Source organism: Coturnix japonica, chromosome Z (assembly GCF_054131305.1).
Source record: "Coturnix japonica strain WE chromosome Z, WE-NBRP24, whole genome shotgun sequence".
NCBI classification, from domain to species: domain Eukaryota; kingdom Metazoa; phylum Chordata; class Aves; order Galliformes; family Phasianidae; genus Coturnix; species Coturnix japonica.
Window position 1 is genome coordinate 66,179,152 of NC_140702.1, and position 25,939 is coordinate 66,205,090.

The 25,939-nt window shown below is 42.2% G+C and overlaps 1 protein-coding gene across 16 annotated transcripts in view; it reads right to left on the reverse strand.

The window, feature by feature from the left end:
* The window catches only part of UNC13B (unc-13 homolog B), a 210,299-nt gene that overhangs the window by 25,941 nt on the left and 158,419 nt on the right, over positions 1–25,939 (reverse strand). For all 16 annotated transcript variants that reach the window (XM_085528481.1, XM_085528479.1, XM_085528476.1 and 13 more), the window contains 6 exons: positions 19,693–19,819; positions 8,545–8,641; positions 7,633–7,776; positions 7,417–7,494; positions 6,344–6,421; positions 1,097–1,185 (listed from right to left, as the gene is read on the reverse strand). In XM_085528481.1, the coding sequence (XP_085384607.1) occupies positions 1,097–1,185; positions 6,344–6,421; positions 7,417–7,494; positions 7,633–7,776; positions 8,545–8,641; positions 19,693–19,819 (613 nt within the window). The remainder of the gene's footprint in view (positions 1–1,096; positions 1,186–6,343; positions 6,422–7,416; positions 7,495–7,632; positions 7,777–8,544; positions 8,642–19,692; positions 19,820–25,939) is intronic.

Consider the following 25,939-nt stretch of genomic DNA (forward strand, 5'->3'; position numbering starts at 1 on the left):
TCATACTTGCAAATGTCAAGATTGTACCCTAATTGTCTTGTAGCAGTGACACCATGGAGACAGGTTTCAGATAGCAAAACTCACCCCCTAACTATGATTTCTCACTCATCCTCCACCTAATTATGAATCTTATCAATTCAGCTCAGCTACAGCTCGAATCTCTCCATTTCTTGCTATACCATCCATTACTGGCAATGGGAACTCCCCATTAGCTCTGTCTGCTCAAATCCAGATAAATGCTGACAAATCCCACCATGATTTTTGGTCCTAAGTACTGCAAATCTGTAGCCTGTAAGAAGCCTGCTTGGTACAGCTGGCATTATTTCCTTTGCCCAAGCTTCTACTATATGGCGGTATGTGTCTGCATTAATCTCGTTATTTATAACTACATGAAATTAATGGGGTTTATCAGGAGAAATGGTTGCTTTTGAAGATCAGTTGGGAAACCTGTATTTCTAGATTTAGTTTAATTGACATATTTTATGTTTCACTACGAAATTTATAAAGTGAAGCACATTTTCATCCTCAGGTAAACTGCATCATGATTTGAAATAAAATTTAATTGCCATCTATTACTCTAGCAATTCTTTAGAGAGCTCCTCCCCTTTAAACACTAGAAAACATAATTTGCTGAAACCTTAGAACGAGTCAGTCTCAAATTCTAAACCTTCTTCCTTTGTATTCAATACTCATTTAACACTCAGAAATCAGTGAGCTGTTTCATGCACATAGAGCAGAACATTTAAACAAGAATGCACTTCATAAATGCTAAGTTGAAAACTGCTTTCCATGCAATAAAAGAGCAGACAATTCTGTTACTGACAAGCACTACTTACAGAAAAAAATCATTCTATGCAATTCAAATACATTTTACAGTTGAGGAATCTCTGTTTCTTAGCAGAGGTACACAGAAAAGAGGAAATTACAAAGATATTCTCCACTTTCTCATATGGTTTCAGTATTTGAAAGACCATGAATTTATGGGAAAAAGAAAAATACAATGTGGTCAACATAAACTTTTCTTAATCTAACTAAGTAGGAGCAGACAAGGAACTAAAAAGGAATGCCTCATGAGCAGGGACCTTGTTATACTCACCTGTTACCAAACACTGCGCTCAGTTCATCCAAAACATTGTTCAGCTTCACCTGGAGCTCTTTGAGATGGTCACTTGCTTCTGCATCCAGCTGTAGATGAAAGGAAGGCACTTAGCTTGAGCGCAAACAGCAGCCTGTTCTCCTTCACACTGCCCTGGTTCACTGCTGAGATCACCCTTAACAAGCGGGTAAACTGCCAACACTGGACTTTTCCAACTAGGATCCTTTCCTCCACTACCTCCAGCTCTTAGAGAAGTCACAAAATCATCAACAGACACTCAGCCAACCAAATAGCAACAAGGGTTGTCTCAGGCACCAGCACTCTCATAGTCCTCTTCCTGATATTCATAGAGTTAAGAAAGTGAATCTGCACTCCCCACAGCCAACAGAGCAAGTAGGCTGAGAAATCAGCAAGTATTGATTTATGGCCTCAAGTTGCACCAGTCTGGGGGTTTAGGTTGGATATCAGGAAACACTTCTTTACATAAATGGTTGTTAAGCACTGGAATGGGCTCCCCAGGGAGGTGGTTGAGTCACCATACCTGGATGTGTTTAAAAACCATTTGGATGTGGTGCTCAGGGACATGATTTAACAGAGGGTTGTTAGAGTTAGGGTAGTTCGGTTAGGCTGTGGTTAGACTCAATGATCTTTAAGGTATTTTCCAAATGGAGCAATTCTATAAATGATTCTATGATTCTAGTGCATGTTACCTTGGGTTCATGGGTCATTTTGTCACTTTAAGTCTAGTCTGGATACCATTTACTTGAGTAATTCTCCATGTAGTCTTGAAAAATGCTATTCCACCTTCCACCCCTGTCAGTATTCAAGCTTAACCCAGACACTGCTCTCAGAAGATTGGACACAGCTATTCTGAAAATCCACAACATCACAGCAGTAACAGTTGAACACTTAATAATTTTAGAGCACAAGTAGCTCCACTTTCACAAGGGTCTGGACAGCTTTTTCACTGCAACTAAGAGGAGACTTGACCAAAAATACATGTAAAAGTGCCCCAAGCACTAAATGGATGCTGCTGACATCTTGGCATATGCTGTAAGAAAAGCATGCTGCACTGTAACCAGCCCAATGCCATCTGTTTTTCCACTTAGAATGGTCTGTACTCCAGCTGCAGTCAACCCTCCAGCCTTAAAAGAGCCAATTCTGACCAACCCACCTGTGTGCACACATAACCCTACACGATGAATGCTTTGAGATCATTTGCTTTGAAAAAGTGACTTGTAAAACAGATTTTCTTTTCTTATCATAAAGGAAAGACCTTTCAGAAATGTTTGCATTCATTCTTACCCCTAAGGCAGATTATCTGTTTATCAATGTAATGCACTAGATGCCAATACAGCGGTTAAAGATCAGCTCAGATTTTTATATTACGTTCACATACGCAGGACTTGAAGATGACAGGAGCTCGCACTGCTGCATGCAGTGCTGAAGTACTCTATATTTCTCAGCTTCTATTAGAGAAAGATAAGCCTTAGGGGACTCCGAATCTGATCTGTTCATTGTTCTCTGGAAGGTGGTGTGGAAAACCAACTGTAAGATGCTTAAAACTGTGCAATGAAACTCCTGGACCAGAGTTCTGAAGAACAGAGGAAAACAAGCAAGTGATTGCTTGGGCCTTAGAACTTTAGACACAGAGTCCCCATAGCACATGGTATAACTGCAAACTGTTCTTTGTCAATATGGTGAAGCATTGATAACACCATTCAAATGGAACAGTGACCGTTTTGCTGCTCAGCCAATGAATTTTAATTATATCAGCTACCACTGATAGCAGGAAATGCCACTTTGACTGCATGAGAAATCTGGCAGGTAGTATAAAGCAGTATTATGCAGTTAGGTCACTACATCACTTCGTCATGACCAGATAATTCCTATTGGAAGCTTTCACTCAGCAGGCTTACTATATATCCATTCTGTGGGTGTATTGGAGATGATTCAGAGGAAGAAAGCTGATGAAAAGTTCTCTGTGCAAAATATGTGAGAGCACCAATGCCAAGGTGGCTTCTGATTCCTGAGCAAATGCTCCAGGTCTGCTAGAAATAAAGGCTGACACTTGCATAGTTATATGTTTAAGCTGAATGTGTGCTATGGAAGGATGAGGTGTCAGTTGGAGGAACACAGCCTTCTCCTTCCAGAATGTAGTGGACGTTAATCAATTCACATCTTAAAGCAGGAGAACCTGTGAAATCACTGCGTCTGACGTATCAGCAGGCAGAGAATCTTGCCTTGAACTCCTATTTTAGCCTTATACGAGTTATAGGGTTTGTCTGGCTCTGGCTTAAGGTCACTGATTGCTGTTCTGCCTCCCCAGCTAACAAGTTTCTAAGTTCTCCTCTAATTTACGATTCAGATAGACAACTTAGGACTTAAAATGTGGGGTAATGCTGGCTAAGCACTTAGTTTCCCAGAGCATTAATTGTACAGCTTAGCTTGTAACTGAAGGCAAGAAAATTGTACGATGATAATCTGCTGCTAGTTGGTAGTTAATGCTCTGGGTTCCCTTGGCAGTGCTCACCTCCAATATTCTCTCTGCACACTTGACTTCAGGGGGAAGAGTGCAGAAATGTTCTAAGCTAGGTTTCCACAGCACATACAGACCCAGCAGCGGGGAATACATACAGAAGCTTTTAATTTCAGTGCTTATGAGTCTATAACTTAGAAAAAACTAAGGAAAATAAAGGTTTGTAGAAAGCAGATTCTCACAAGCAAAGCAAGAAAAGCTTATCCTGGTACCACAGACGGTGTACAGACACAAGCCTCTAGGAAAACTGCAGTGGTGGTTAGAAAATGCAGGTCACATTAGGTTTCAATAGGTAATGTTTGAATAAGTAAATGGGGCCAAGGTCAAGAAACACTAGCAATGAACCTATAAAGTCCATTTTAGCAAAGAGCAACCCAGTTTCAGATTTCATGTGCTATTATGTACAGTTTCTGCCCAGCACTCATTCACAATTCCACTGCCCATTATGCTTTTTATGCAAACCGTAACTCCATAAATTCTGCCTTTCCAAAATCTGCATCAGGAATGTGTGGAATGCCTCTGAGCCACACTGAAGCTGTTCAGATCCTGCGATATCAACAGATCTCAGATAGGAAATAAAATATGAATGATAAATGTTAAAAGTCATCTAAGATACTTGTTCCTGTGAACTAAAAATGTATGTGAATGCTCCATGGGATCTCAAGCAGAGACAAAGAGAGACAATCTGCAGAGAGGTCCCTAAGGCACTGATGTCCTTACCTTTCCAACTAGTAATGCTCCAGGATCACAGAATGTCACATATTAAACCAAGAGACAATTTTTTGCATTTTTTTTTACCTTCTGAGTAATACAGGTTGAAAAAGAGTGTGAGAAGTGAGGACAAAAATAATATTCCTCACTTAGAATAGGAAGGCACTATATTCAGGATTCAAATTCCATAAAACAGTACCAAGTGAGCACTTCTGTTCCATGTTATGCCATTACACTGCAGGGTGCCTACAGGTGAGCCCCGAAGCAGGAGAATTACAGCATGCTTGTCCACATGTTCCATTTCCAAAGCAGTTGTCCCACCAGTTGACACTCACTTGGCTGGGGTCAATCTGCATCAGAAAAGGACTACTCCAACTACGGATCTCTTCACTCCACCAAAACAAAGGATCTGGCAGATTTCAACTCAAGAAGCAAAGCACTACATTGTCACCACAAGGAAAGTCCCTAAGAAAAGCAAACAATTCAGGCACCTAACACAGCACAAGATGCTTCTGGTGATTGGTGGCAGCAAAATGAAGTGGAAAGCAGCATTTGAAAGGAGAAGAAAAACCACTTCCAAAACACAGCTTCCTAGCATGTTTGTCAGGTTTCATCCTACATGATTTATCGCTCACAGTTGGAGTTCCTCTCCACTTTTTTCATCCAATTCCACAGGGGAAATAATGGGTCGAAAACCTCTGTTCCACCATAGCTACCTCCCAAGGAGGGTTTTAAAGGGCAGAATGAAGATGCCTAGGACAAGTAACATAGCCATTTCTCATTAGATACCATTCTCCCATTCATAGACATTGTCATGGTATCAGGTGGTATTTTCAATTTGAATTACAGGGAAGCCCTATTTAATAGCTAGCACTACAGTGAAAAAAAAAGTCACAGATTGATATCTTAAAGGAAATTAAGTGCACATAAACAAAAATATTAGAAATCACTTCATAAACATTAAATCACAAATTCATTTTTTCCTGAAGAAAAAAGCATTCAGTTACCATTACAGGTAACTACATTATTATTAATAATAATAATAATTATTATTGTTATTACAGCAAGGAGCATATAATTTTCCTTCTTGATATAGAGCTAAGAAATTAAGATTGTTGAGATCACATGTGAAAGAATAAAAGCAGTTTCTCTTGCACTGTGGGGTAAATCTTCTTGCTGAGATTTTTGCAACTTCTTAGAATTCTGCCACTAAACACCAGAAAGACTTGAAAGAGCATGCAAGCAAAAACCGAGCTGCCCATCAGCAAAGTGAACTTTCCTCTTGGCATACACGTCATAGCACAAGTTCTACCACAACACAACCAAAGAAAATGCACTTAGGCTTTGAAAATTATTTTTTCCTAACATCAGAATCAGCAGCCTTTTCTTCAGCTTCCTGAGTCTTGAAAAGCAATGAAAAAGAAAAAAAAAATAAGAAAAAAAACCAATAACAACACTGATTACATCTTAACAGAAAGAGTGACTTAGGAGAGAAAAGTCTTATTTCTGTAAAAATGTCTGTCCAAGAACAAAGAACAAAAACTAAGAAAGATATTTACATTCATGGATACATCTGAGTATCCAGTGAGTATAGAACTCATGTATCTGTCTGTCTGCAATACATCAGATACTGAACATTTAATGCCAAAGGTTCCATTCCACATTTATATGCCATGTGAAAGGACTTGATGTCAACAGCTCTCAGACATATCTGTCTTTAGAGTTGTGCCATGCCCACATTTAGCCCATATAAACACAATATATATCCTGTTCTTTCCTCCTCCATGCTGCTCTGTGTCCTAAACATTTGCTCCTACATCTTACAAAAGACTCAGAAGAAAACTCTTCAGGCATGGCTGTCCCCCTCACACCTGCTACAGTGCCAGGTGTCACAGGGCTCTCCGTATGACTACAGCCTGCAAGTACCAGTATGATGCAAATAACCTAACTAGCAGCACAGTAGGAAAGAGTAATGCTCAGTCTCTTAGCGCTCTTACCTCTTTACCACCCATGGCTTCAAACATCTTCTCTAGCTGCACTCTCAGCTGCTGGATGTTATTCATCAGGATGCAGGGCTGGTGGGACAAAAGCAGGTGACTGTTACGGCCCAGGGTGCCAACACATTTTCAACAATGGTGCAGTTTGTGCCTCAGCACGCTCCCTCAGGTGCCACCAGACCTCACATTCTCACAGTGAAATAATAGGGAAAGCAGCAAAAATTTCAGCATTCAATCCTAAAAAAAACAGGCTTTATTATAAAAGCCCTTCTTTTCTGCAGCTTGAAATGAGATGGTCAGTTTCAGAAAACTCAGATCAGGGAGTTCTTCACCTTTGCATTTTCCCTCTTAGCTTTATCACAAACAGAACAAGCTGAAAAAAAGTCCCTATCAGGAAAACATTTGACACCCTCCACTGCTCCTGCCAAGCTCTACTAGAGTCCAAACTGTACTGCTTTCAGCCTCTTAATGCTGCACTGTACTATCTTGAATGCTGTAAATCCCAGAAGGAGAACTGTCAGACAGAGCTACTTTGAAGCATAGCTGGGTTCTTCCAATACAAGCAAGAGAACAACAGTCAAGGGTGCCTGAGCAATAGCCCTGTCCTCCGCAGTTACATTCCCTGTTGTAGGTGTGTGAGGTAGAAATAACAGCATGGGACAGGCCCAGGGCTGACAAGCAGCTGTTTTTTCTTTTTTGCTTGTTTATTTAATATCCTAAATTTTACTTAATTTAGGAGTGTACAGCAAGATAATTAGATGGATGCAACAGTAAACCATAAGTGCTGCTCTACCAAATCAGGGGAGCAACTTGTTCCATTTCCTCTCCCCCCTTTTTTTCAATCATCTCTGTGATGTATGACCCAGATAGGAAGAGTAGTAATTTAAAGTATCTCTGCAGATCACTTTCACAACCTCATCTTATTTTAAAGCCAAGCCAGAACTCGATCCACAAATGTTTAGGACAAAAGCAACGCTACGTTGTCAATGAGGTCACGTACCTGGCAAGAAATTGTTTTTATCAGAACAATTATGTGACTCCTTTGAATGGAAGTGAAATCCAGTATAACTCACCAGTTTCTCCTTGGAACAGTAGGACTCGAAGCTCTTGGAGAGGATGTCAGCATACTGCATCAGCACTTTCCCAATAGTCTGCAAAGAGAAGGTGTGCATATTATTACTTGTCCTCTAAGTGACACAGGAGATCTCCAGGAAATAAAATCAAAACCCAAGACAATACTGTTTTGCATCCACTAAGAGCAGACAACATCTGGATGTTGAGGGTGTTACCTTAGCAAACCTCCTATTATAATGAGCAACAATGACAGGGTCTGGGCACTCCAACTTCTTAATGATCTCAAAGCTCTGATTTAGTTGGGTGAAGACATCCACCACTGAGCAAGAGAACAGAGCATGCTCAGATGTTTGCTGGAACTAAAACAGAAATACAAAGCATCACTCTCAAATGGAAAGATCCAAAACACACCAATTTCATATGTGTGTCTGTCATTTGCAGTACCAGAGGCAAGATAACTATACCAAAACCCATTAATTCTTCAGAATTAGTCAGAAGCTCTTGAAAAGGCCTAGAGGAGCAAAACAGACAACTCTGTTTAGGCCACAGTTCACTGTCATCCATCAACCATGACAAGACAAGCATTAAGGAAACACAGCATGATGCTGAGATACATGGCTTGCCTGTCAGTTAACAAGGAAAGAAAAAGAAAACAGAGTTCTTTTTACATTTTCTTTAGATACAAAGTGAACATTTATATTAGCATCACAGCCTATAGCATGAACAATCACTAAAACTTGAAGGCTCTTGTCCTCCGTTGGGAATACTCTGCAAACTAAGATTCTCTGTGGATTAAGGTTACATTTTCACTGCGTGACTAAGCGCATGCAATGTGCCTCATATTTCAATTACATATCTCGCAAACACAAAGAGAAAAGAGAATACCAATCCGCTGGTCAACAGATTAACCAGAAAAGAACAAAACATAAATGAATGAAAAGCATCTTGCCATTAAACAACACTCCACCTTGTATAGTAAGTCCTACAATCAACAGGCTTCCCCAGTTGTTCAGCATGCAAAAAGGGCTGTATCCTCTGTTTGCATAATAACTGAATTTACAGTGTTATTTGGTTCTGGGCACTCAAGTATGCAGCACTGAATACTCCACATGGAGCAACTTACATACCCCATCTTTCTTATCTCTCTCCAGAGCACCATGCAGGAACTCTAAGGAAACATCTTCATTTTCATCCAGCCACTGCATCACAAACTGCTCAAACCACCTGCAGGAGGAACAGGAGAAACAGTAAGCTACAGCAAGAAACAGAGCATTCCAACCAAACTTCACCCCAGGGACGTGCCTTTCCTTGCAGTATCCAGAAGTGTTTAAATGAATTTAATACCCTCAGAATGGTACTTTCCTTTCCTTGCCCTCCAAACGTACTGACAAAGGTGTTGTTTCAGCAAGCACTGTGAAAACTTGCTGCTGTTAGTTGTCTGAATACTGATATCTGTACCATTAAAGTTCCCCAAAACACTCTTATTTCTACAAACTACCTGGACCAGATCAGCAGAAGACAGTCCAAGGGAAAATCAAGGCTAGAAATGTTCTTCTCCAAGCCTTCTCTAAAACACCTTCCTATTTCTTGGCCTACTGATGGCCCTGTGAAGATACTTCAGTGCACCTCTAAGTGGTATTATGCTACATCTTCCAGGGTTTGCAGGAAGATAGCCGGCCCTATCAGCAGCTTTTTACTGTTTTTACTCTAAAGACAAATAGATTTATTCATACAAAAGCACTGGATCAACAGCCGTGGAGCAGGGACGAGTCCCCCAGTCAGGCAGTTCTTCAAGTAAGGCAGTTTGTCTCTTCCCTCTCCTCACTTGGAAATGTAAGCTAAGTGTTGGACCACAGTCCAACTGAAACCGAAACTGCTGAATGTTGGGAAGAAGCTTTACATGAGGTGGCATCTGGAACTACAAATCCCACTGAACAAGAGGCTTACACACAGTCTTGGTTAAAATACTGTCAATGGTTTGAGAAGGTTCAAAGCAACTTCAGCAATGATGTTTCAGAGTTCATTATCAATCTGCTATCTGCTCTGTGGGACATATCCACATAGTTCAAGGCGGAAGGATTTTTCTTGTCTGCGTTTAAGCAACAACACAGCACTTATGGCTTTGCTTAAACATTTGTCTGGGACAGACAGTGTGCAAGTGCCAACTCACTGCAGCTGCAGAAAATCTTAATTTCCACTATTACTAAACAGTATTACAAATAAGGGAAGAAGTGCCCCATGTATGATTTCAGTCCATACAAAAAAACTGCAACATGAGCTTCACAGAGCACAACCTCTTTGAAACAAGCTGCTGTTTTCATACAGACTGTGCTAATTATGGGCCAAGTTTGCAAAGAACATGAAAGCATGTGCCAGACATGAGAGGGAGATCAAGAGCAAATTCACAAGCACAGCATACTAGATGCCCTTAAATACTCTCTACACTTTGAAATCTAAAGCACATTGATGCTAATACTGGAAATTGTAACTGACAGTGCTAAATGCCAACAGCAACCTGTCCATGCAGTCCTATTAGCATAGACAGCAGCAGTGCAATGATGTCACAGACATATGGGCTTCCCATCTTCTCAAAAGCTTCCTTTTAAATGGCTGTTTAAGCTTCTAACAGTCAGTATTTGTGGGAACTTACTGCAATTTTCTTGTGCTTTCAACATTCAACTTTTAATTCCAGTAGTGTACGTTGGAGGTAGAGATCAATCCTCTGAAGAGAACTGGGCAGTTCAGAAGGAAGCAAGAACACATCTTCCACCACTTTCAGAGCTCTGAGAAAGCTGCTGCTTTGCACATCAAATAGCTAAATGTACAGAGAGGTTTGCTGTCTGTGACAGAAGTCACCATTTTGCTTCTGAGAAGTGGAACTAACTCCTGGCTATCATTCATCCTTGGTAACTGCACCATATTCAGAAGAAAGGGCCCTTCTTTGTTGAGAATAGACACTGTACACTGTCATGGCTACCACACCCTGAGGTATCAAATGAACTGCACAGTCTTAGCAAATTGTCTACACAAAGGTTGTAAGGAAAAGGTACTGTATATTGGAGGGGAAAAATTAGAAGGAAAAAAAAAATAGGCTAATAATCCCTAACTATCAGTTCTTAGACACAGAGTGAGTGAGGAGGGACTCCAGGGACCACAAAGGCAACATATTCATAAAGATATTCAAAATAATCTGCCAGAGAAACTGATAAAAATAATTCGATTTCATGCAGAAATAGCTCCAAAATGTTGTTATGCAGCAAATATCTTCTTCCCCTTGTCTGCTTCCGTTATTGATCTAGGAGCAAACCCCGTAACAATGCACACACCAGAACACAGAGCAGAAGCTCGTGGTGCTTTTATCACATTCTGTGCTTGCAGAGGCCAGCACAGCATGACTGGAGATTTAGAGCCAACCTCTCTAAATGATGTTTGCATAGAAAACCCCTCAGTTCTGCCTGCACAGAGAGGCAGTGCTTTGTGCTTTGTGACTAAATGTAAGTTTGCCTGCTGGCTGCATAATAGTATTTTAACACAAAAGGCTGCAATTACAGCTTGGCCGTGAGCCTGGCGGCTGAGGTCTCACACTTCACAGGTGAACTGAACTTGCTCGTTTGCTGTGCTGATGCATGTGGGTACTCCGTGAATATCCAGTGGGCACTGGCAAGTGCAGAGACAAGAAGGCAGGCAGGATTTCAAAGAGTTGAAGAAGAAAACATTGTGTTTGATAGTAAGCCAGAAGAATAAGAAAGGATTTCAAAGACAGGAATGTCTTCCACGCCATAGAGGAGGTAGTTACCAGTACAGCTGTGACACTAGCTGCTTGCGAACATCAGTTATAAAATAATACTTCTTTGCATACCTGAAAAAACCAGTAGCTCAGTTTGTTTTGTGTTTGGACACTTCACAGTTTTCAGCTGGCATACAAAAAGTGAAGAGAGGAAGTTCTGAAGATGCACTCTCAGATACGTTGCTGCTTCATTTTCAGAAACTGCTGCTGAATTTCAGAAAACAAAGGGGATCTAAAGCCTACAATACTTTAGGGCCTTTACTTTCTTCAGTAATAGCCCAAGGATATAAGAAATGTTGTTTTGCATAGTTTCAACAAGAAATGCAGGTTTCTGGATAACCGCCGCTTTTCTTTGGACTGAGGTGATTCATCTTTATCTCAGTTTACTGACAGGCAGACCTGATGTGTGGACCTTTGATTAAGAAAGCCTTAAGGCTGTTTAAGGAAACTTAAGAACAACTTTGTTGCATGGATGATGGAGCACTGGGACAGCCTGCCCAGAGAGGCCGAGGAACCTCCTCCTTGGAGAACTTCAGAAGCCACCTGGACATGGGCCTGGGTACCCTGCCCTGGGTGTCCCTGTTAGAGTAGGCATTGGATCAGATGGACCCAGAGGTCTGTTCCAATCTCAGACATTCTGGGATTCTGTGAGGGCCAAAAATATTTGTAATGAAGCAAATTAAAGGGTTGCTGTAATTGATACGAAAGGTATATTTCAAAAGAAGTGAAGGCAACTCTTGTGCTTGATAATGTGGCTACTGCACTAAAAAACGTGAGTGTGAGGTAACGAGGGAAGCCAGTGTTTGCACAAGTACATGAGCTCCAGTGCTCATGTATACAAAGTCAGCAGAGCAGAACAATTCTGCAGAAGGCTGCAAAACAAAACTGAACATCATTATCCTGATTACACAGGATTAAGAAAATGTGATGGGTTGCCCAGGACAGCGCTGACTCAGAGGCACAAAGGGAACCAGGCTTCTGAGACTGTTACTCCAGCACACTATTCACTGAATTAATGCCTCTCACTGAACTCATTTGCTAAGCAAGACCCACGGTCCAAGCCAGCCAATTACACCAACTGCCTCAAGTCTTATTAGCATACAGATAATGCTAGGCTCAAGGCACTGCGTGCAGTGGAGGATGAAAAAAAGATTCAAAATGTCAAACTGGAAGCAGACCAATCAGGATGCTTTTAAAGAGCAGCAAGTGCAAAGTGCTGCATTTGTACAGCTGTAAGGATGGGAAGAAAAGTAAGATAGGATGCTGTTGAGAGCTTGGCTTGTGACCAACTGGAAACATAACTGGTCAATGGTATCAGTGAAGAAAGAGCAGAAAAAAAAGGCTGCTACTATACTAGTGTGTGAAAGCAGCAGTAATGCCTGCATGACAAGACAAGGCCTAGAAGAAACATTAGTTTAGGTGCTTTATGTATATATGTATATAGACACAGACAACATGAAGAGGTGTGAGTAAATCTCACAAGGAAGGATAGGAACTTATGAGAATAGGCAGAAGACTGGAAAAAGACATGAGCAGTGTCTTATAAAAGAGAAGAAATTTGTTCTTTACATCCAGGCTGGGAGGAAAGGATAAAACAAGCTCCAACTGAAGCAAGAAAGGTTTGGAGGGGAGAGGGTGAGGTGTGTTAAACCCCCCCAAACCAGTGGAGGGTAACAGTAAAATGTGTGTCATGGTTTAATAATTTTGTAATTTTGCTATCAGTATTCCACATCTTAACATCATATAAAGCATGAATAATTTTACTGAATCTGCAACTTACAGAAGAAGACTACATCTCCCAGAGAATAACACGGTCAGAGATAAGTCACAGGACCTGGACATCATATTATCTCCCTGGCAGGCTAGACTGACGTCTTTCGAGTTCTGGTGTTCAGGAGAACCTGTGGGAGTCTGGCGTTTCGCCTAGAATTTACAGTAGGCCTCTCGGTTTTGGGACTCATTCTCTCTTCTATTTTGCTTGATTCGTTAGCTTAATTCCAATTATATTTCATTATATTGTGTTATCCTGTATTTCGATATAGTATTAAGTAAATAAGTGTGCCTCCTTAGATCGTTGCAACTGTTTTCTTTTCCTATTAACTTTTCCTTTCGGCCTAGGGCCCCTGTGGGGCCCACGGCCCCCCCATCATGCACGCAGGTAGATTTTCGTTTAAACCGTGACAGATTTTGGTGGAGAATGCAGGCAAATTGAGTTGCTGCTTTTCTGTGTTTTCTTCTGTTGCTCTTTTAGCTTTTAACAGAGCTACAAGTTTTTTTTCTTGTTAAGGAGCTATCTTAGGTTTACGTTTCTGCACCTGCGAGCTTGACCTTGAAAGTCCAGGCGGACTGCCAATACTCCGGGATTTTTGTAAATAACTGTTGAGCTCTGCTTTTTTACTCTCTATTGGAAAAAAAAAAAAAAAAAAAAATGGAAATGTTTTCTCTAGTAGAATTGTTTTACAGGGGACTGCGTGCCATTGGTTCCTCCTTTGAGATGCTCCGAACATGGTGGATCTTGGGAGCTATAGATATATATAATCGATTGAAATCATGGTTAGCAATGCTTACTTGGTATCTGCATACAGCTCCAGAGGGAGCAAATAATGCAACTAATTGTACAGAAATGGTGGTTTTTGAGTGTGCTCCTCCTTCTTTCTATGCATCCTTTATGCAGTTTTTGAATGATCAGTTGACCACACCGTCAATCGTGTCAATCTCCCTGAACTTACTGTCGGTTATTGTAATAATCTCACTCAGTATCCGGATTTATAACATCTGGAGGAAGTCTTCCTCAGAACCAGAGAATACTGAGTGGCAGGGAGTGTGGAGAGGTTTTGGAGAGATTCTCAAAAGACAGACATCTTCAGTGTCATGGAGCTTTACTCCTGAACATTTGAAGAATCCTGAGAGTTTGATCGCATATTTGAGGCAGGAATGTTGTGGCTCAGGCAGATCTCAGGAGGCACAAATGATTTGGGGCCTAGCTAATGCTTATCGGGCCTTATTCAATACCATTCCTGAGAGGGAAGTTTTTGAGACTGAGAGAGAGAGTCTCAGGGCCGAGAATAAGAGTCTACTTGATGAGAAAGAATCCCTGCAATCCAAACTCGACGCCTTCCAATCCGAGCGCGACACCTTCCAGTCCAAGTACGACACCCTCCAGTCCAAGTGCGACGCCCTCCAGTCCGAATACAACACTCTCCAGTCAGAGCACAACACCTTCCAGTCCAAGTACAATGCCCTCCAGTCCAAGTGCGACACCCTCCAGTCCGAGTACGACACTCTCCAGTCCGAGCACAACACCCTCCGGTCCGAGCACGACACTCTCCAGACTGAGCACAACACCCTCCAGTCTAAGCATAACATCCTCCAGTTAGTGTGTAACACCCTCCAATCTGAGCGCAACAACCTTCAGTGGAAGTACAACAGCCTCAAGACTGAGTACGGCGCCGTCCAGTTTGATCGGAACATTCTCCGATCCGAGCTATGCACCCTCCGGGGTGAACTGAATGTATTCCAATTTGACCAACCACCGGGGGGCACCAGATACAATGTTGGTTGCCCCCGTAAGAGGGCGAAAAACAAAACGAGTTTCAACTCAGAGAAAATGCAGAAGGAGTTAGAAGAGCAGAAGGAGTCAGAAGAGCAGAAGGAGTTAGAAGAGCAGGGGGAGACAGAAGAGCCGAGGAGGTTAGAAGAGCAGAGGAGGTTAGAAGGGAGGAAAAAAAGAGAGAGTGAACTGGAGAAAATAGAAGAAGAAGAGGAGCCAAAACCTAGTTTTTCTTTATGAGAATTTCTTGGCTCCAGAACTCTAAATGGGGTGGCCTCATCAACACAGTTGCCACCATCAACACCTGGGACTTTTGATAGAGCAAAAGGCAAGCAAAGTATTACAACCATTATTGATCGATCTTTAAAACTGAGTGAAATTTGGGATCTAAGAAAGGATTTCACATGTCAACCAAAAGAACATATAGTCACTTCGTTACTTCAATGTTGGGACAATGGGGCCAGCAGTGTGTGGCTCAATGGCAATGAAGCTCGCCAGCTGGGTGGTATTTCCAGGGACTCAAGTGTGGACAGAGGTACTGGCACATGCCAAGATCAGTCCTACACACTGGAAGCGGATGTTGATAGCGGTAAGAGATAGATTCCCCTTTAAACAGGACTTGGAGCCTGAGAAAAAGAAATGAACTGATATAGAGAAAGGTATCCAATTTTTGAGAGAAAGTGCTCTGGTGGAAATGCTATACAGCTCCCACTTCATCCATTATGACTGAAACCAATTACATGATCCTGAGACAACCACCAAGGTGAACTCTTCCAAAAGGGGGAGAGTTCCAGTTGCTGCAAGCCATCGAGGTAAACAATATAGGGGCCCTGCCCCCAGCCGGGGGGGAAAGGGACAATAGAGTATACTGGACTGTGTGGATTAGGTGGCCTGGCACATCTCAACCACAGAAATATAAAGCCTTGGTGGACACTGGTGCACAATGCACCCTAATGCTCTCAAGTCACCAAGGGACACAACCAATATATATCCATGGAGTGACTGGGGGTTCCCAAGAATTGACTATGTTGGAGGCCGAAATAAGCCTCACTGGTAAAAACTGGCAAAAACACCCTATTGTGACTGGTCCAGAGGCTCCATGTATTTTGGGTATCAATTACCTTAGGATGGGATATTTTAAGGATCCCAAGGGGTATCGATGGGCCTTTGGGATAGCTGCTGTTAACACAAATGGTGTTAAGCAGCTGTCAGCTTTACCTGGTGTCAGATGATCCTTCTGCTGTGGGGTTGCTCCAGGTAAAAGACCAAGAGGTACCAATTGCCACCAAAGTGGTTCACAGATGGCAGCACTGCACCAATAGGGACTCATTGCTCCCCATTCACAAGCTAATTTGCCAATTAGAGAATCAGGGAGTGATTAGCAAAACTCACTCGCCTTTTAACAGCCCCATATGGCCAGTGTGTAAAACCAGTGGAGAATGGAGGCTGAGGGTAGATTACCGTGGCCTGAATGAAGTCACACCTCCATTAAGTGCTGCTGTATCAGACATGCTAGAACTCCAGTATGAACTGGAGTCAAAAGAAGCTAGGTGGTATGCCACCACTGACATTGCTAATGCCTTCTTTTCCATCCCATTGGCTGCAAAATGTAGGCCACAGTTTGCTTTTACCTGGAGGGGTGTTCAGTATACCTGGAACCGTTTACCCCAAGGGTGGAAGCACAGTACAACCATTTGCCATGGGTTGATCCAAGATGTCTTGGAACACAGTAATGCTCCTGAGCACTTGCAGTATATTGATGATATTGTCGTGTGGGGCCATACGGCAGCAGAGGTTTTCAAGAAAGGAAAACAGATAAATCAAATTCTTTTGCAAGCTGGTTTTGCCATTAAGCGCAGCAAGGTGAAGGGGCCTGCCCAGGAAATCCAGTTCTTAGGTATAAAATGGCAAGATGGACGTCGTCACATCCCAGCAGATGTGATTGACAAAATCACTGCTATGTCTCCGCCCACCAACAAGACAGAGACTCAATTTTTTCTGGGAGTAGTGGGCTTTTGGAGAATGCATGTCCCAAACTACAGCCACATAGTGAGCCCCCTCTATCAGGTGACATGGAAGAAGAATAATTTCTCATGGGGTCCTGAGCAGCAGCAGGCTTTTGAGCAGAGAAAACAAGAGATAGTCCGTGCCGTGGCCTTGGGGCCAGTACGGACGGGACAGGACGTGAAGAACATCCTCTATACTGCTGCTGGAGAGAAAGGTCCCACTTGGAGTTTGTGGCAAAGAGCCTCAGGAGAGACCCGAGGCTGACCGCTGGGATTTTGGAGTCGAGCATATAAAGGGTCTGAGGAGTGCTACACTCCGACTGAGAAGGAGATCTTAGCCGTGTATGAGGGGGTTCGGGCTGCTTCTGAAGTAGTTGGGACAGAGGTTCAGCTTCTTCTAGCACCTCGCTTGCCAGTAATAAACTGGATGTTTAAGGGACAAGTTCCTTCCACCCACCATGCCACTGATGCCACTTGGAGTAAGTGGATTTCATTAATTACTCAACGAGCTCGAATGGGAAAACTCAGCCGTCCTGGAATCCTAGAAGTGATCATGGACTGGCCTGAGGGTAAAAAAATTGAAACGTCACCTACAGAAGAGGTATCATGTGCTAAAGAGGCACCACCATACAATGAGCTACCAGAAAACGAAAAGAAATTTGCCCTATTCACAGACGGATCATGTTGTATTGTAGGGAAGCATTGCAGATGGAAAGCTGCTGTATGGAGCCCCACACGACAAGTTGCAGAGGCCACTGAAGGTAAAGGAGAATCAAATCAATTTGCAGAGGTAAAGGCTGTTCAGCTGGCTTTAGATGTGGCTGAACGGGAGAGGTGGCCAATGCTTCATCTTTATACTGATTCAAGGATGGTGGCAAATGCCTTATGGGGGTGGTTGCAGCAGTGGGAAGATGACAACTGGCAACGAAGGGGTAAACCTGTTTGGGCTGCTGAATTGTGGAAAGACACTGCTGCCAGAATAAGGAACATTGTTGTAAAGGTGTGCCATGTAGATGCACATGTGCTCCTGCAGTACACATAAAGAGCGTGTTGGGAAAAGCAGTTTGGGTCCTTCCAGTGTCTGGAAAGGGCAAACCTCTCCGGGGTACTGTCTTTGTCCAGGGACCTAAGTGCACTTGGTGGGTGATGGACAAAAACGGGAATGTCCAATGTGTACCACAAGGGAATTTGATGCTGGGGGAGTGCAGCCAATAATTTCTTGTATATATAAGTAGAGCCTCAGAGACATTTGACGAATGTCCCATTAGGTACAGGACTTAAGACAGAGTGGATTAATGTTAAGGAAACACTTTTTCTATATACCTTAATTAGGCTTTCTGTAAGCAAGTTTTCCATCTGGGCTCTATATTGTGCACTGGCCATGCATGTGTAGAGCACACATGGAAAGAAGTATAATTCAAAAGGAAATCTGCTGTGGTGGCTGGGAAAAGATGAGTGCACCCTGATGTGGGGGACGCCCTACTAGTGCTGCCTTTCCCCTCCACCGCTGTCATGTTTTCCTTTTTCAGGCAGTTTTGTCATTTTTCTCAAAATTAATAAATACTAGTGAGTTAGGTTATAGAGTTTTGTTCTCAACTTAGGGCTTTGTATGGAATAGATATAAATTGTTAAGAAAATAAGGTTGCTGATTACTCACAACTATACATATGAGTGTGTATGTGTGTATAAGCATAATGTAAAGATGTAGAATAAGGGGTGGAATGTCATGGTTTAATAATTTTGTAATTTTGCTATCAGTATTCCACATCTTAACATCATATAAAGCATGAATAATTTTACTGAATCTGCAACTTACAGAAGAAGACTACATCTCCCAGAGGACAACACGGTCAGAGATAAGTCACAGGACCTGGACATCATATTATCTCCCTGGCAGGCTAGACTGACGTCTTTCGAGTTCTGGCGTTCAGGAGAGCCTGTGGGAGTCTTTGCCGTTTCGCCTCGAATTTACAGTAGGCCTCTCGGTTTTGGGACTCATTCTCTCTCCTATTTAGCTTGATTTGTTAGCTTAATTTCAATTATATTATATTATATTGTGTTATCCTGTATTTCAATATAGTATTAAGTAAATAAGTGTGCCTCCTTAGATCATTGCCGCTGTTTTCTTTTCCCAGTTAACTTTCCTTTTGGCCTAGGGCCCCTGCAGGGCCCCCCCATCACGCACGCAGGTAGATTTTCGTTTAAACCGTGACAATGTGGAATAACCATCATTGCAAGCTTCTGAAAACAGAAGACAAACACTGATCAGAAACTACCCACCTGATTCTGCTATAAAGCAGGGAAAGACCTTCAGCTACAGTAAGTATGCTTCCTGGGTTTATCACACAACTTTTAAGGAACAAACTTTGTCCAGCCTTGAAATCTATTGCTCCTCTTATACAGTTAAATAGAACCTGTGAACAATTTCTTAGAACTTAAGAACAACAGTTCAGTTTCCATCTGAACCACCCAGTCTCATCAAAATAACAAAAGCATTTCCTTTACTTATGAATCCTGGTGTGTGTGTGTATTCGTGTGTTTGTGTAACACATTTACACACAGAAATATAGACATACATACAGTAGATAATGTTAAAGCTGTATCTACTAGCACTAGAACATTAGCACCTGTCTAGAAGTCTGCTGTTCAAGGATCAACATTGTAAACACGAAATGGCTTAAAAGACATCCCATCCTTCTGCTGAACCTTCTGAGATCTCAGAAGGAGGTTGTACAATAAGGTATTAATTTGTTTCAAGAACAGGAGCACAGAACACCAAGGGGAACAAAGATACACATAATCACAGAGAAAAATAAATGAATAAATGGTATATTTATATACAGGCAGCCACAGGAGAACCAAGTGTCTGCCCTCAGGATAATGAAGGAAGAGGTATAGTGGGGATTCACTACAGGAGATATAGCACACTCACGCTGGATATTCAGGCACTTTTCCCTTGAAGGCAGGCAGATCACGAACATATTCGTTGTACAGCCACTTCACTTTGAAGTGTAAATTCATATAGTCCGCACTCTTACACAGTCTGTGTTTCTCATGTTCTGTGAGGAAGGAAAAAGGCAGTTAGGTCTCCTTTTACCATTATCACTGCAGCAGGGTCTGGAAGGTCTTATGAAACATGTCAGCAGGATGCAATGGTTTTCAGGATGAAGCACCTACAGAGCCATAAAATCTGCACAGCAAAGGATTTTGGCAGAGAACAGGGATTCTCAGTGGTTGACCAGTGGGGCTCTGGAGACTGTTTCTGTGGTTCCCATTAATACACCCATTTGTTGGAGACTTTTTGGTTGTCAAGGAAATAAAAAGAGAGCAGTCTCTTACGGCCCTTCCATTTAACACATGACAGTCCAGATTTCATCTATGCAGGAAATAAAGCTGTAAGAGCAAACCTGTTCACTCTTGAATATAAACCAAGGCAATACAAACATCTTAGACAACATTCCCTAAGAGGTGATAGTAGAAAAAACTAAGTTCTTCACAGTCAGACAGTATCTGTCACAAGGAAGTCCAGACAAGTTGTGGAATTCTACACAAGTCCTCTCAAGTATTTTCACTAAAACACTGAAATCCTCTCCTGCATGCATCTAACCTGCATTATGACACTGAGAAGCAGTAGACATGGAGTCAATGGTGATTAGAGCCAATCTGATACCAGCTTTATCTATAGCTGAACTCCCAGCGGTGCAAGGTATGTTGTGGGAATGGCCTTTTTCCTTTCCTGTACCACATGTACTCCAAAATACTTCATTTCATGCTCACAGAATGGCCATGAATTGTTCTCTGGTAACACAAAAAGCTTTCTAGACAGTAACAGCATGTTATTTCATTGCCCTGCATTTCCTTGAGGGCTTCTACAGACAACTTCTCAGCGCCAGCTTGGTGTCAATTAACCATTATTAGTTAACCTTACCCTTCCACATACAAGTTACCTTTCCAACAAATGCATTTTAATCCCATCTGCACAACCCAAAAGAGTTTGTTTGGTCACACAGAACATGAACTGTCTGCACACACACAGGACTGTGCCTGAAAGATCTCATCACCATGTGTATGGCAGGTAAGCAAGTCAGCTGCTGCTCTTATGTCTCTAGCACATGAAAAACTACACAAGAGCTCGAAGAGCAGAGTATTTCACAGACATAATCCCCTCAAACCACTGCTCACCATTCTCTCTCTGAATAAACACAAGCTCCATGTCTTTGCCCTCAAGGACCTTCACAGCCTATATTCACAATACCACCTTTCAGCTGTTGACTCCTACCTCCAGTCAGCCCACAAGTCCCATTTTTATCCTACTTGCTAAGTTCCCCCAAAAGCATCACCAAGCTTTTTCCCAAGCCATCGTACAGGCAGCTTGGCAGATCTCTGTGTGGGTACATAACTCTTTAAGGGCATCACTGCTGATAACGCATGAACAGGATCTAACTGTGTTAAAAAGTGCAGGTCTCTCTCTTAAGTTCAAATGGCTTAAATCTGGCACTTTGGTACAAGCATCAATATATATACATGTGAGCAATGCACGCTAAAGACACTTATCAGCAGAAGTTATGCCTCATGCTGTAACATGGTGACAGCTTCCTAAGCAGTTGCCTGAGAGACAAGCTCATTTTATCATCTATTTTCATTAAAATGTGAATTCGTGCAACTACACCAAAACATTAAAAAATCTTCCACATTTCTTTTGAAGCCTCTGTAACACACACAAGAGGAAAGGCCAAATAAATTATGAATTATCCAACTGAAAATACAAAAACCAAAGAAATTCTCATGCATAATTATTCTACAAGCTTTGTCAACTCCCAGAGCAATGGAATACTCCAGTGTGTTGCCTGCAAACCCCTTTAACAGCATAATACAGATTTTCTTCTCATTCTTCTGATTCACTTTCAGCAGATCCACAAAGATACAAACTCAAAAAAAGAAAGGGGAAGGGGGAAGAAAAGGGGGAAAGGAGCGAAAAAAAAACCCAGCCTTTGTCTTAAAGAAATTAAAATGTGCAGTACCTGAGATACATAACCCCAGGGGAGATGGTTTGACAGACAAATGATTTTAGATGTGCTACTACTTCACACATGCTGTGATCTGTTACTCTCCACAGTGAATTTGCTTTTACCGGAAGCTGAGGAAAGTATGCAAGCTTTTCCTTAACAAATCTAACATCTTTCTTGAGCACTAAGGAAGAACATCCTTCACTCAGTGTCAGAAGCACTGATCTCCCTCATGAGCAACCACAAAAGAAAATGCTAAGCTCACCTTGCAGTTCTATATCAGGAAACAAACAGAGCACTAACTGTGCCTTCTTAACTCCCTACAAGGGTGAAGAAATCAATGGACAATTATAAATTCATTAACTTTGATAGGAGCAGGTGCTGTTCTCTCATGGGGACAGAGCTGCTCCTGCAGAGGGAAGGTCTGACTCAGGCAGGCTATACTTTGTGAAAGTGGCTTCCCCCACGTCAATCCCAATACACCCACAAGGGAACTACCACCTTCCAAAGCACCATTTAGACAGAAGCCAGCAGCACTTGTGATTGAAATATGAATCACACCACCATGGTGTGCAAGGGTGGGTACACAACTTTATCCAATCAGGCAAAAACCACAGACTCACTGTGACATGTTCTCTGCATTTAGCCAAAAGATTTTAGGAAGACTATGACCCCTCTATTTTTCACTTGTGGCTCACATAACAAGTCAAGATGACTACCAGCAACTCTTACTGAAAATTTCCTAGCCAACGTGCTAGCTGTAAAAGCATGACCATGTGGATGTACCTGTGTGTATGCAATGTTAGCAACTGCAGGTGGAGTATAAAGGTTATAGGTAAAAAAAAGAAGGTAAAAAGGACACAAATCAGGGCTGTTTCACCAAAACTGAGAAGAGCACTAGAAGCAATTAATTCAAGCCATTTCCTGATACACATATTTTCTGAGGCAGGACAGTCCAAATGCTGCTAAGCTGCAGGAAAGCAAGATGCAAAGCAACCACAGAAGCATAAATCCAAGGACTGCTACTTAGCCACCTATGCACTGAAGGAGAGGGTTGGCAGCAGGGAACAAAGATACAGAAAAGGAAAAGAAAGGAAAACTCTTACCACCATAAAAGAGAACTTTACGTATGCGAAAGAAAGGTGGGGCTTGTGACAGAAAAGACAAAAGTGAGCTGTAAGAACTCAAACTCACAGGAGCAAAAAGAAAAGTGACACAGGCCCAAACTCACTCATTCCCAACAGCTTGTACCAACTGTCTACGTCAATGGATCCCACCTATGGTTTTGATCACCACTCTCTTTCTAAAAGGATAAATTGAAGCACTTGAAGGCAACGCGGTCTGAGGTATAATTTGTAAAATTACATCTTTTATCCAAATAAACCTGTATTTCAGATCCTGGGTTTGAAACACATTTTAGAAGAAGTGAAGTGGAGAGCACATGAGCCATCACTCCTAGCATTTCTTCTCTGCTCTATAACCTGCTGGCTTTTAAAGAGCTTAGCAGCAGTGGTGGTGGAACACTGCACAGATATTTTGCAGCAATTGCTGTGCTCTATCCTCAACGGACCACAGAAAGACCTCTCTCATTTCCTCGGCAGATTTTATCTGCACTTTCCTCTGGAGCAGAGCTTTTAAGGTCACTGAGGCAATGCTATTAAGGTATTAATTGGGAACTGCTTCCTTGCAGCACAGTCTCCAGTATGATGCCTGGTACTATTTTTGAGGCAGAGAAAGGACTTCCCTCTGTGTATGCTTTTCTTAATCATCAACCTGCTTTCCTTCTGTTAATTTCTAATACGTAATCATGATTTCCTGCAAAGAAACTCTGATAGGTCCTGAGTCTGTTGAAGTGCTAACACTAGACAGACAGCATCTGTGTGTGCATTTGATCCACCTCCCCTCATTACAAGTGAGATTGTGGTAGAATGATTTATTACAATCCTGCCTGCCAAGTCTACTCATTCTCTCCATATCAGAGATGTTTCCAATTTACAACTCTTCTAATGCCGAGGTGCCCAAAATAAGATGAAACATTGTTCAGGATGACGTCAATTTTCTTTTACTGTCATTTAATATCTTCCCAGTAGAGGAAGAACAGAATCCCTCTTAGGCAATTTGTGCTTTCTGTACTGCCCTCACTAGTGAGGATGGAAGGGCCAGGTCTGCTGTTTACAGTGCCCTGAAGTGTCACTAGTTCTGGGGAAACTAAAAGCAGACCTGGTAGATCCTGTGTCTCAGTATCTGAGAATCCTTAGGAGAGACAAAGGCAAAAGGTAGGGCTACAGTGCACGTGCCTTCCCACACTCTAACACGCTGCTGCTGTGACTGGTGCTAATGGTTCCAAATAATCTTTTAAATAGAGAACAGCTGTTTTGCTCTTATGACTTGAATCCTTTGTACATTAGCAATTCTAGACTTTAGAAGGTCCCCAAAGGGGGCAATGCTGCAGTACCCCTAAATGAGCAAGACTTCTGTTTCTGAAGCCCCTAAGCAGTGCATTATAGAAATCTTTCACACTGCTTGCTGAAAGCTGATGTCCTTCTCACAGAACTACAGATTTAGTGATAGAAACCTACAAAAAGCAAGCACACAAAGCACTACCTCATCCTAGGGCCTGCATCTAACTACAGGTCTTCCTCCTCCTTCCTACAGCACCTGCCCACTAGCAGCACAAAGTGGTGCCGTGCGCGTCTCATGTACATCAGCATGTGTACACTACCCCACACAGATTGCTCGGTGCACAGGGGGTGAGCTCCAGCTGGGAGAGACATGCTTAACTGTCCCACAGGGGAGAAGTCTCTTAAGCAGCAAATATCCTCCATTTCAGCAGCAGTAGCCACACAGCCTTCTGAGTCTTCTTTGCTGACCTGTAAATCACTGGCATAAAACTCAAGGACACTAAGGCTAATGTTAGCAACTACATCCAGAGAGCTAAAAGCCAAAGTGCAGAAAGTCTTTGCCTACTCACAACTAAGTACTCTACCAAGAAGCATGAACTTACCACTTGGTGAGGTGAATGAGCTCATATTATCCAGAACTTAGGAACAGAACACAGAGGAAAACACCATGAAGAAGTTTAAGAGCATGTATTACATTCTGGGTTCATTTGCACCTATCTCATAAAACTGATCAGCTTTTTGTCAAACACCTGATGCAGATTTCAGGGCACACCACGTATGTACCCGGGGATTACTCCTCAAGCTGGTAAATACAGGACTATAAAATACTAGCTGTAGTTAAACTGGTAGAGATATTAGTGACTCAAATTGAAAAATGACAAAGATGAGCCGAAGGCAGCAAATCTAACCAGCATCCTTTAGAGTTAGCCTAGATGCTGGCAATCAAATAGAGCCATTCAAAAGGGAAAAAAACCACACATGCAATCAGTAATCTTTTGCAGCTGCACTCTGAATGCAAAAGGGGAAGGGAATCTTAAGAAAAGCAGCCAGCAGCCAGGTCTAGAGATTTACAATTCTCATCATTACTGGTAAAGGAGAAAGACGGGACACCTTCATCACGTAGAAGAACAACATGTATTATGAATTCCTGATGGTGAGTGCTATGAAGTAAATAAGAACAAAATGGAAAAGGAGGCGAAAAGAGTTTGCAGGAACAGTTGCTAGAGAAAGCGAACATGAAATAATCATAATTGCCCAATCTCTAATGCATGTGCCAGCAGTGACAGACATTACAAAACAGACACCTTGATGCAGAAGGTATTGGTCCCTTCTTTCTAACATCTGCTCTTACATCAACACAGCCTCACAAGAGGAAAATACTGTGGGGTACAGGTATATATCAAAATCTCTCAACAAAAGAAAGAGAACTATTCATCTAGACCTGCAGTCTATTCAAGCCCAGAGTCAGCACTTTGTAAACTGATTTAGAGGTCAAAAATCAAGTTCAGAAATTGTAATAAGTCATTAGAAGAGTACTGTGAGTGGTAGAATTCCTTTCTGGGAGATTGCTGTGTGCCTGTTCAGGAACAGTAAAATTCCTCTTCTAATGTGCGTGTGATGAAATTATACAAAGATACAGAACAAGGATTGCCTGCAGGAGGATTTGTTCTAGCAGCACATTTTCACCAGGAGCACACACAGTCTACTCAAGACACAGCCCAGCTACTTCTTCAGGCCTTTCTGTCACTGTAGGCTGCAGAAGTAACCAGTT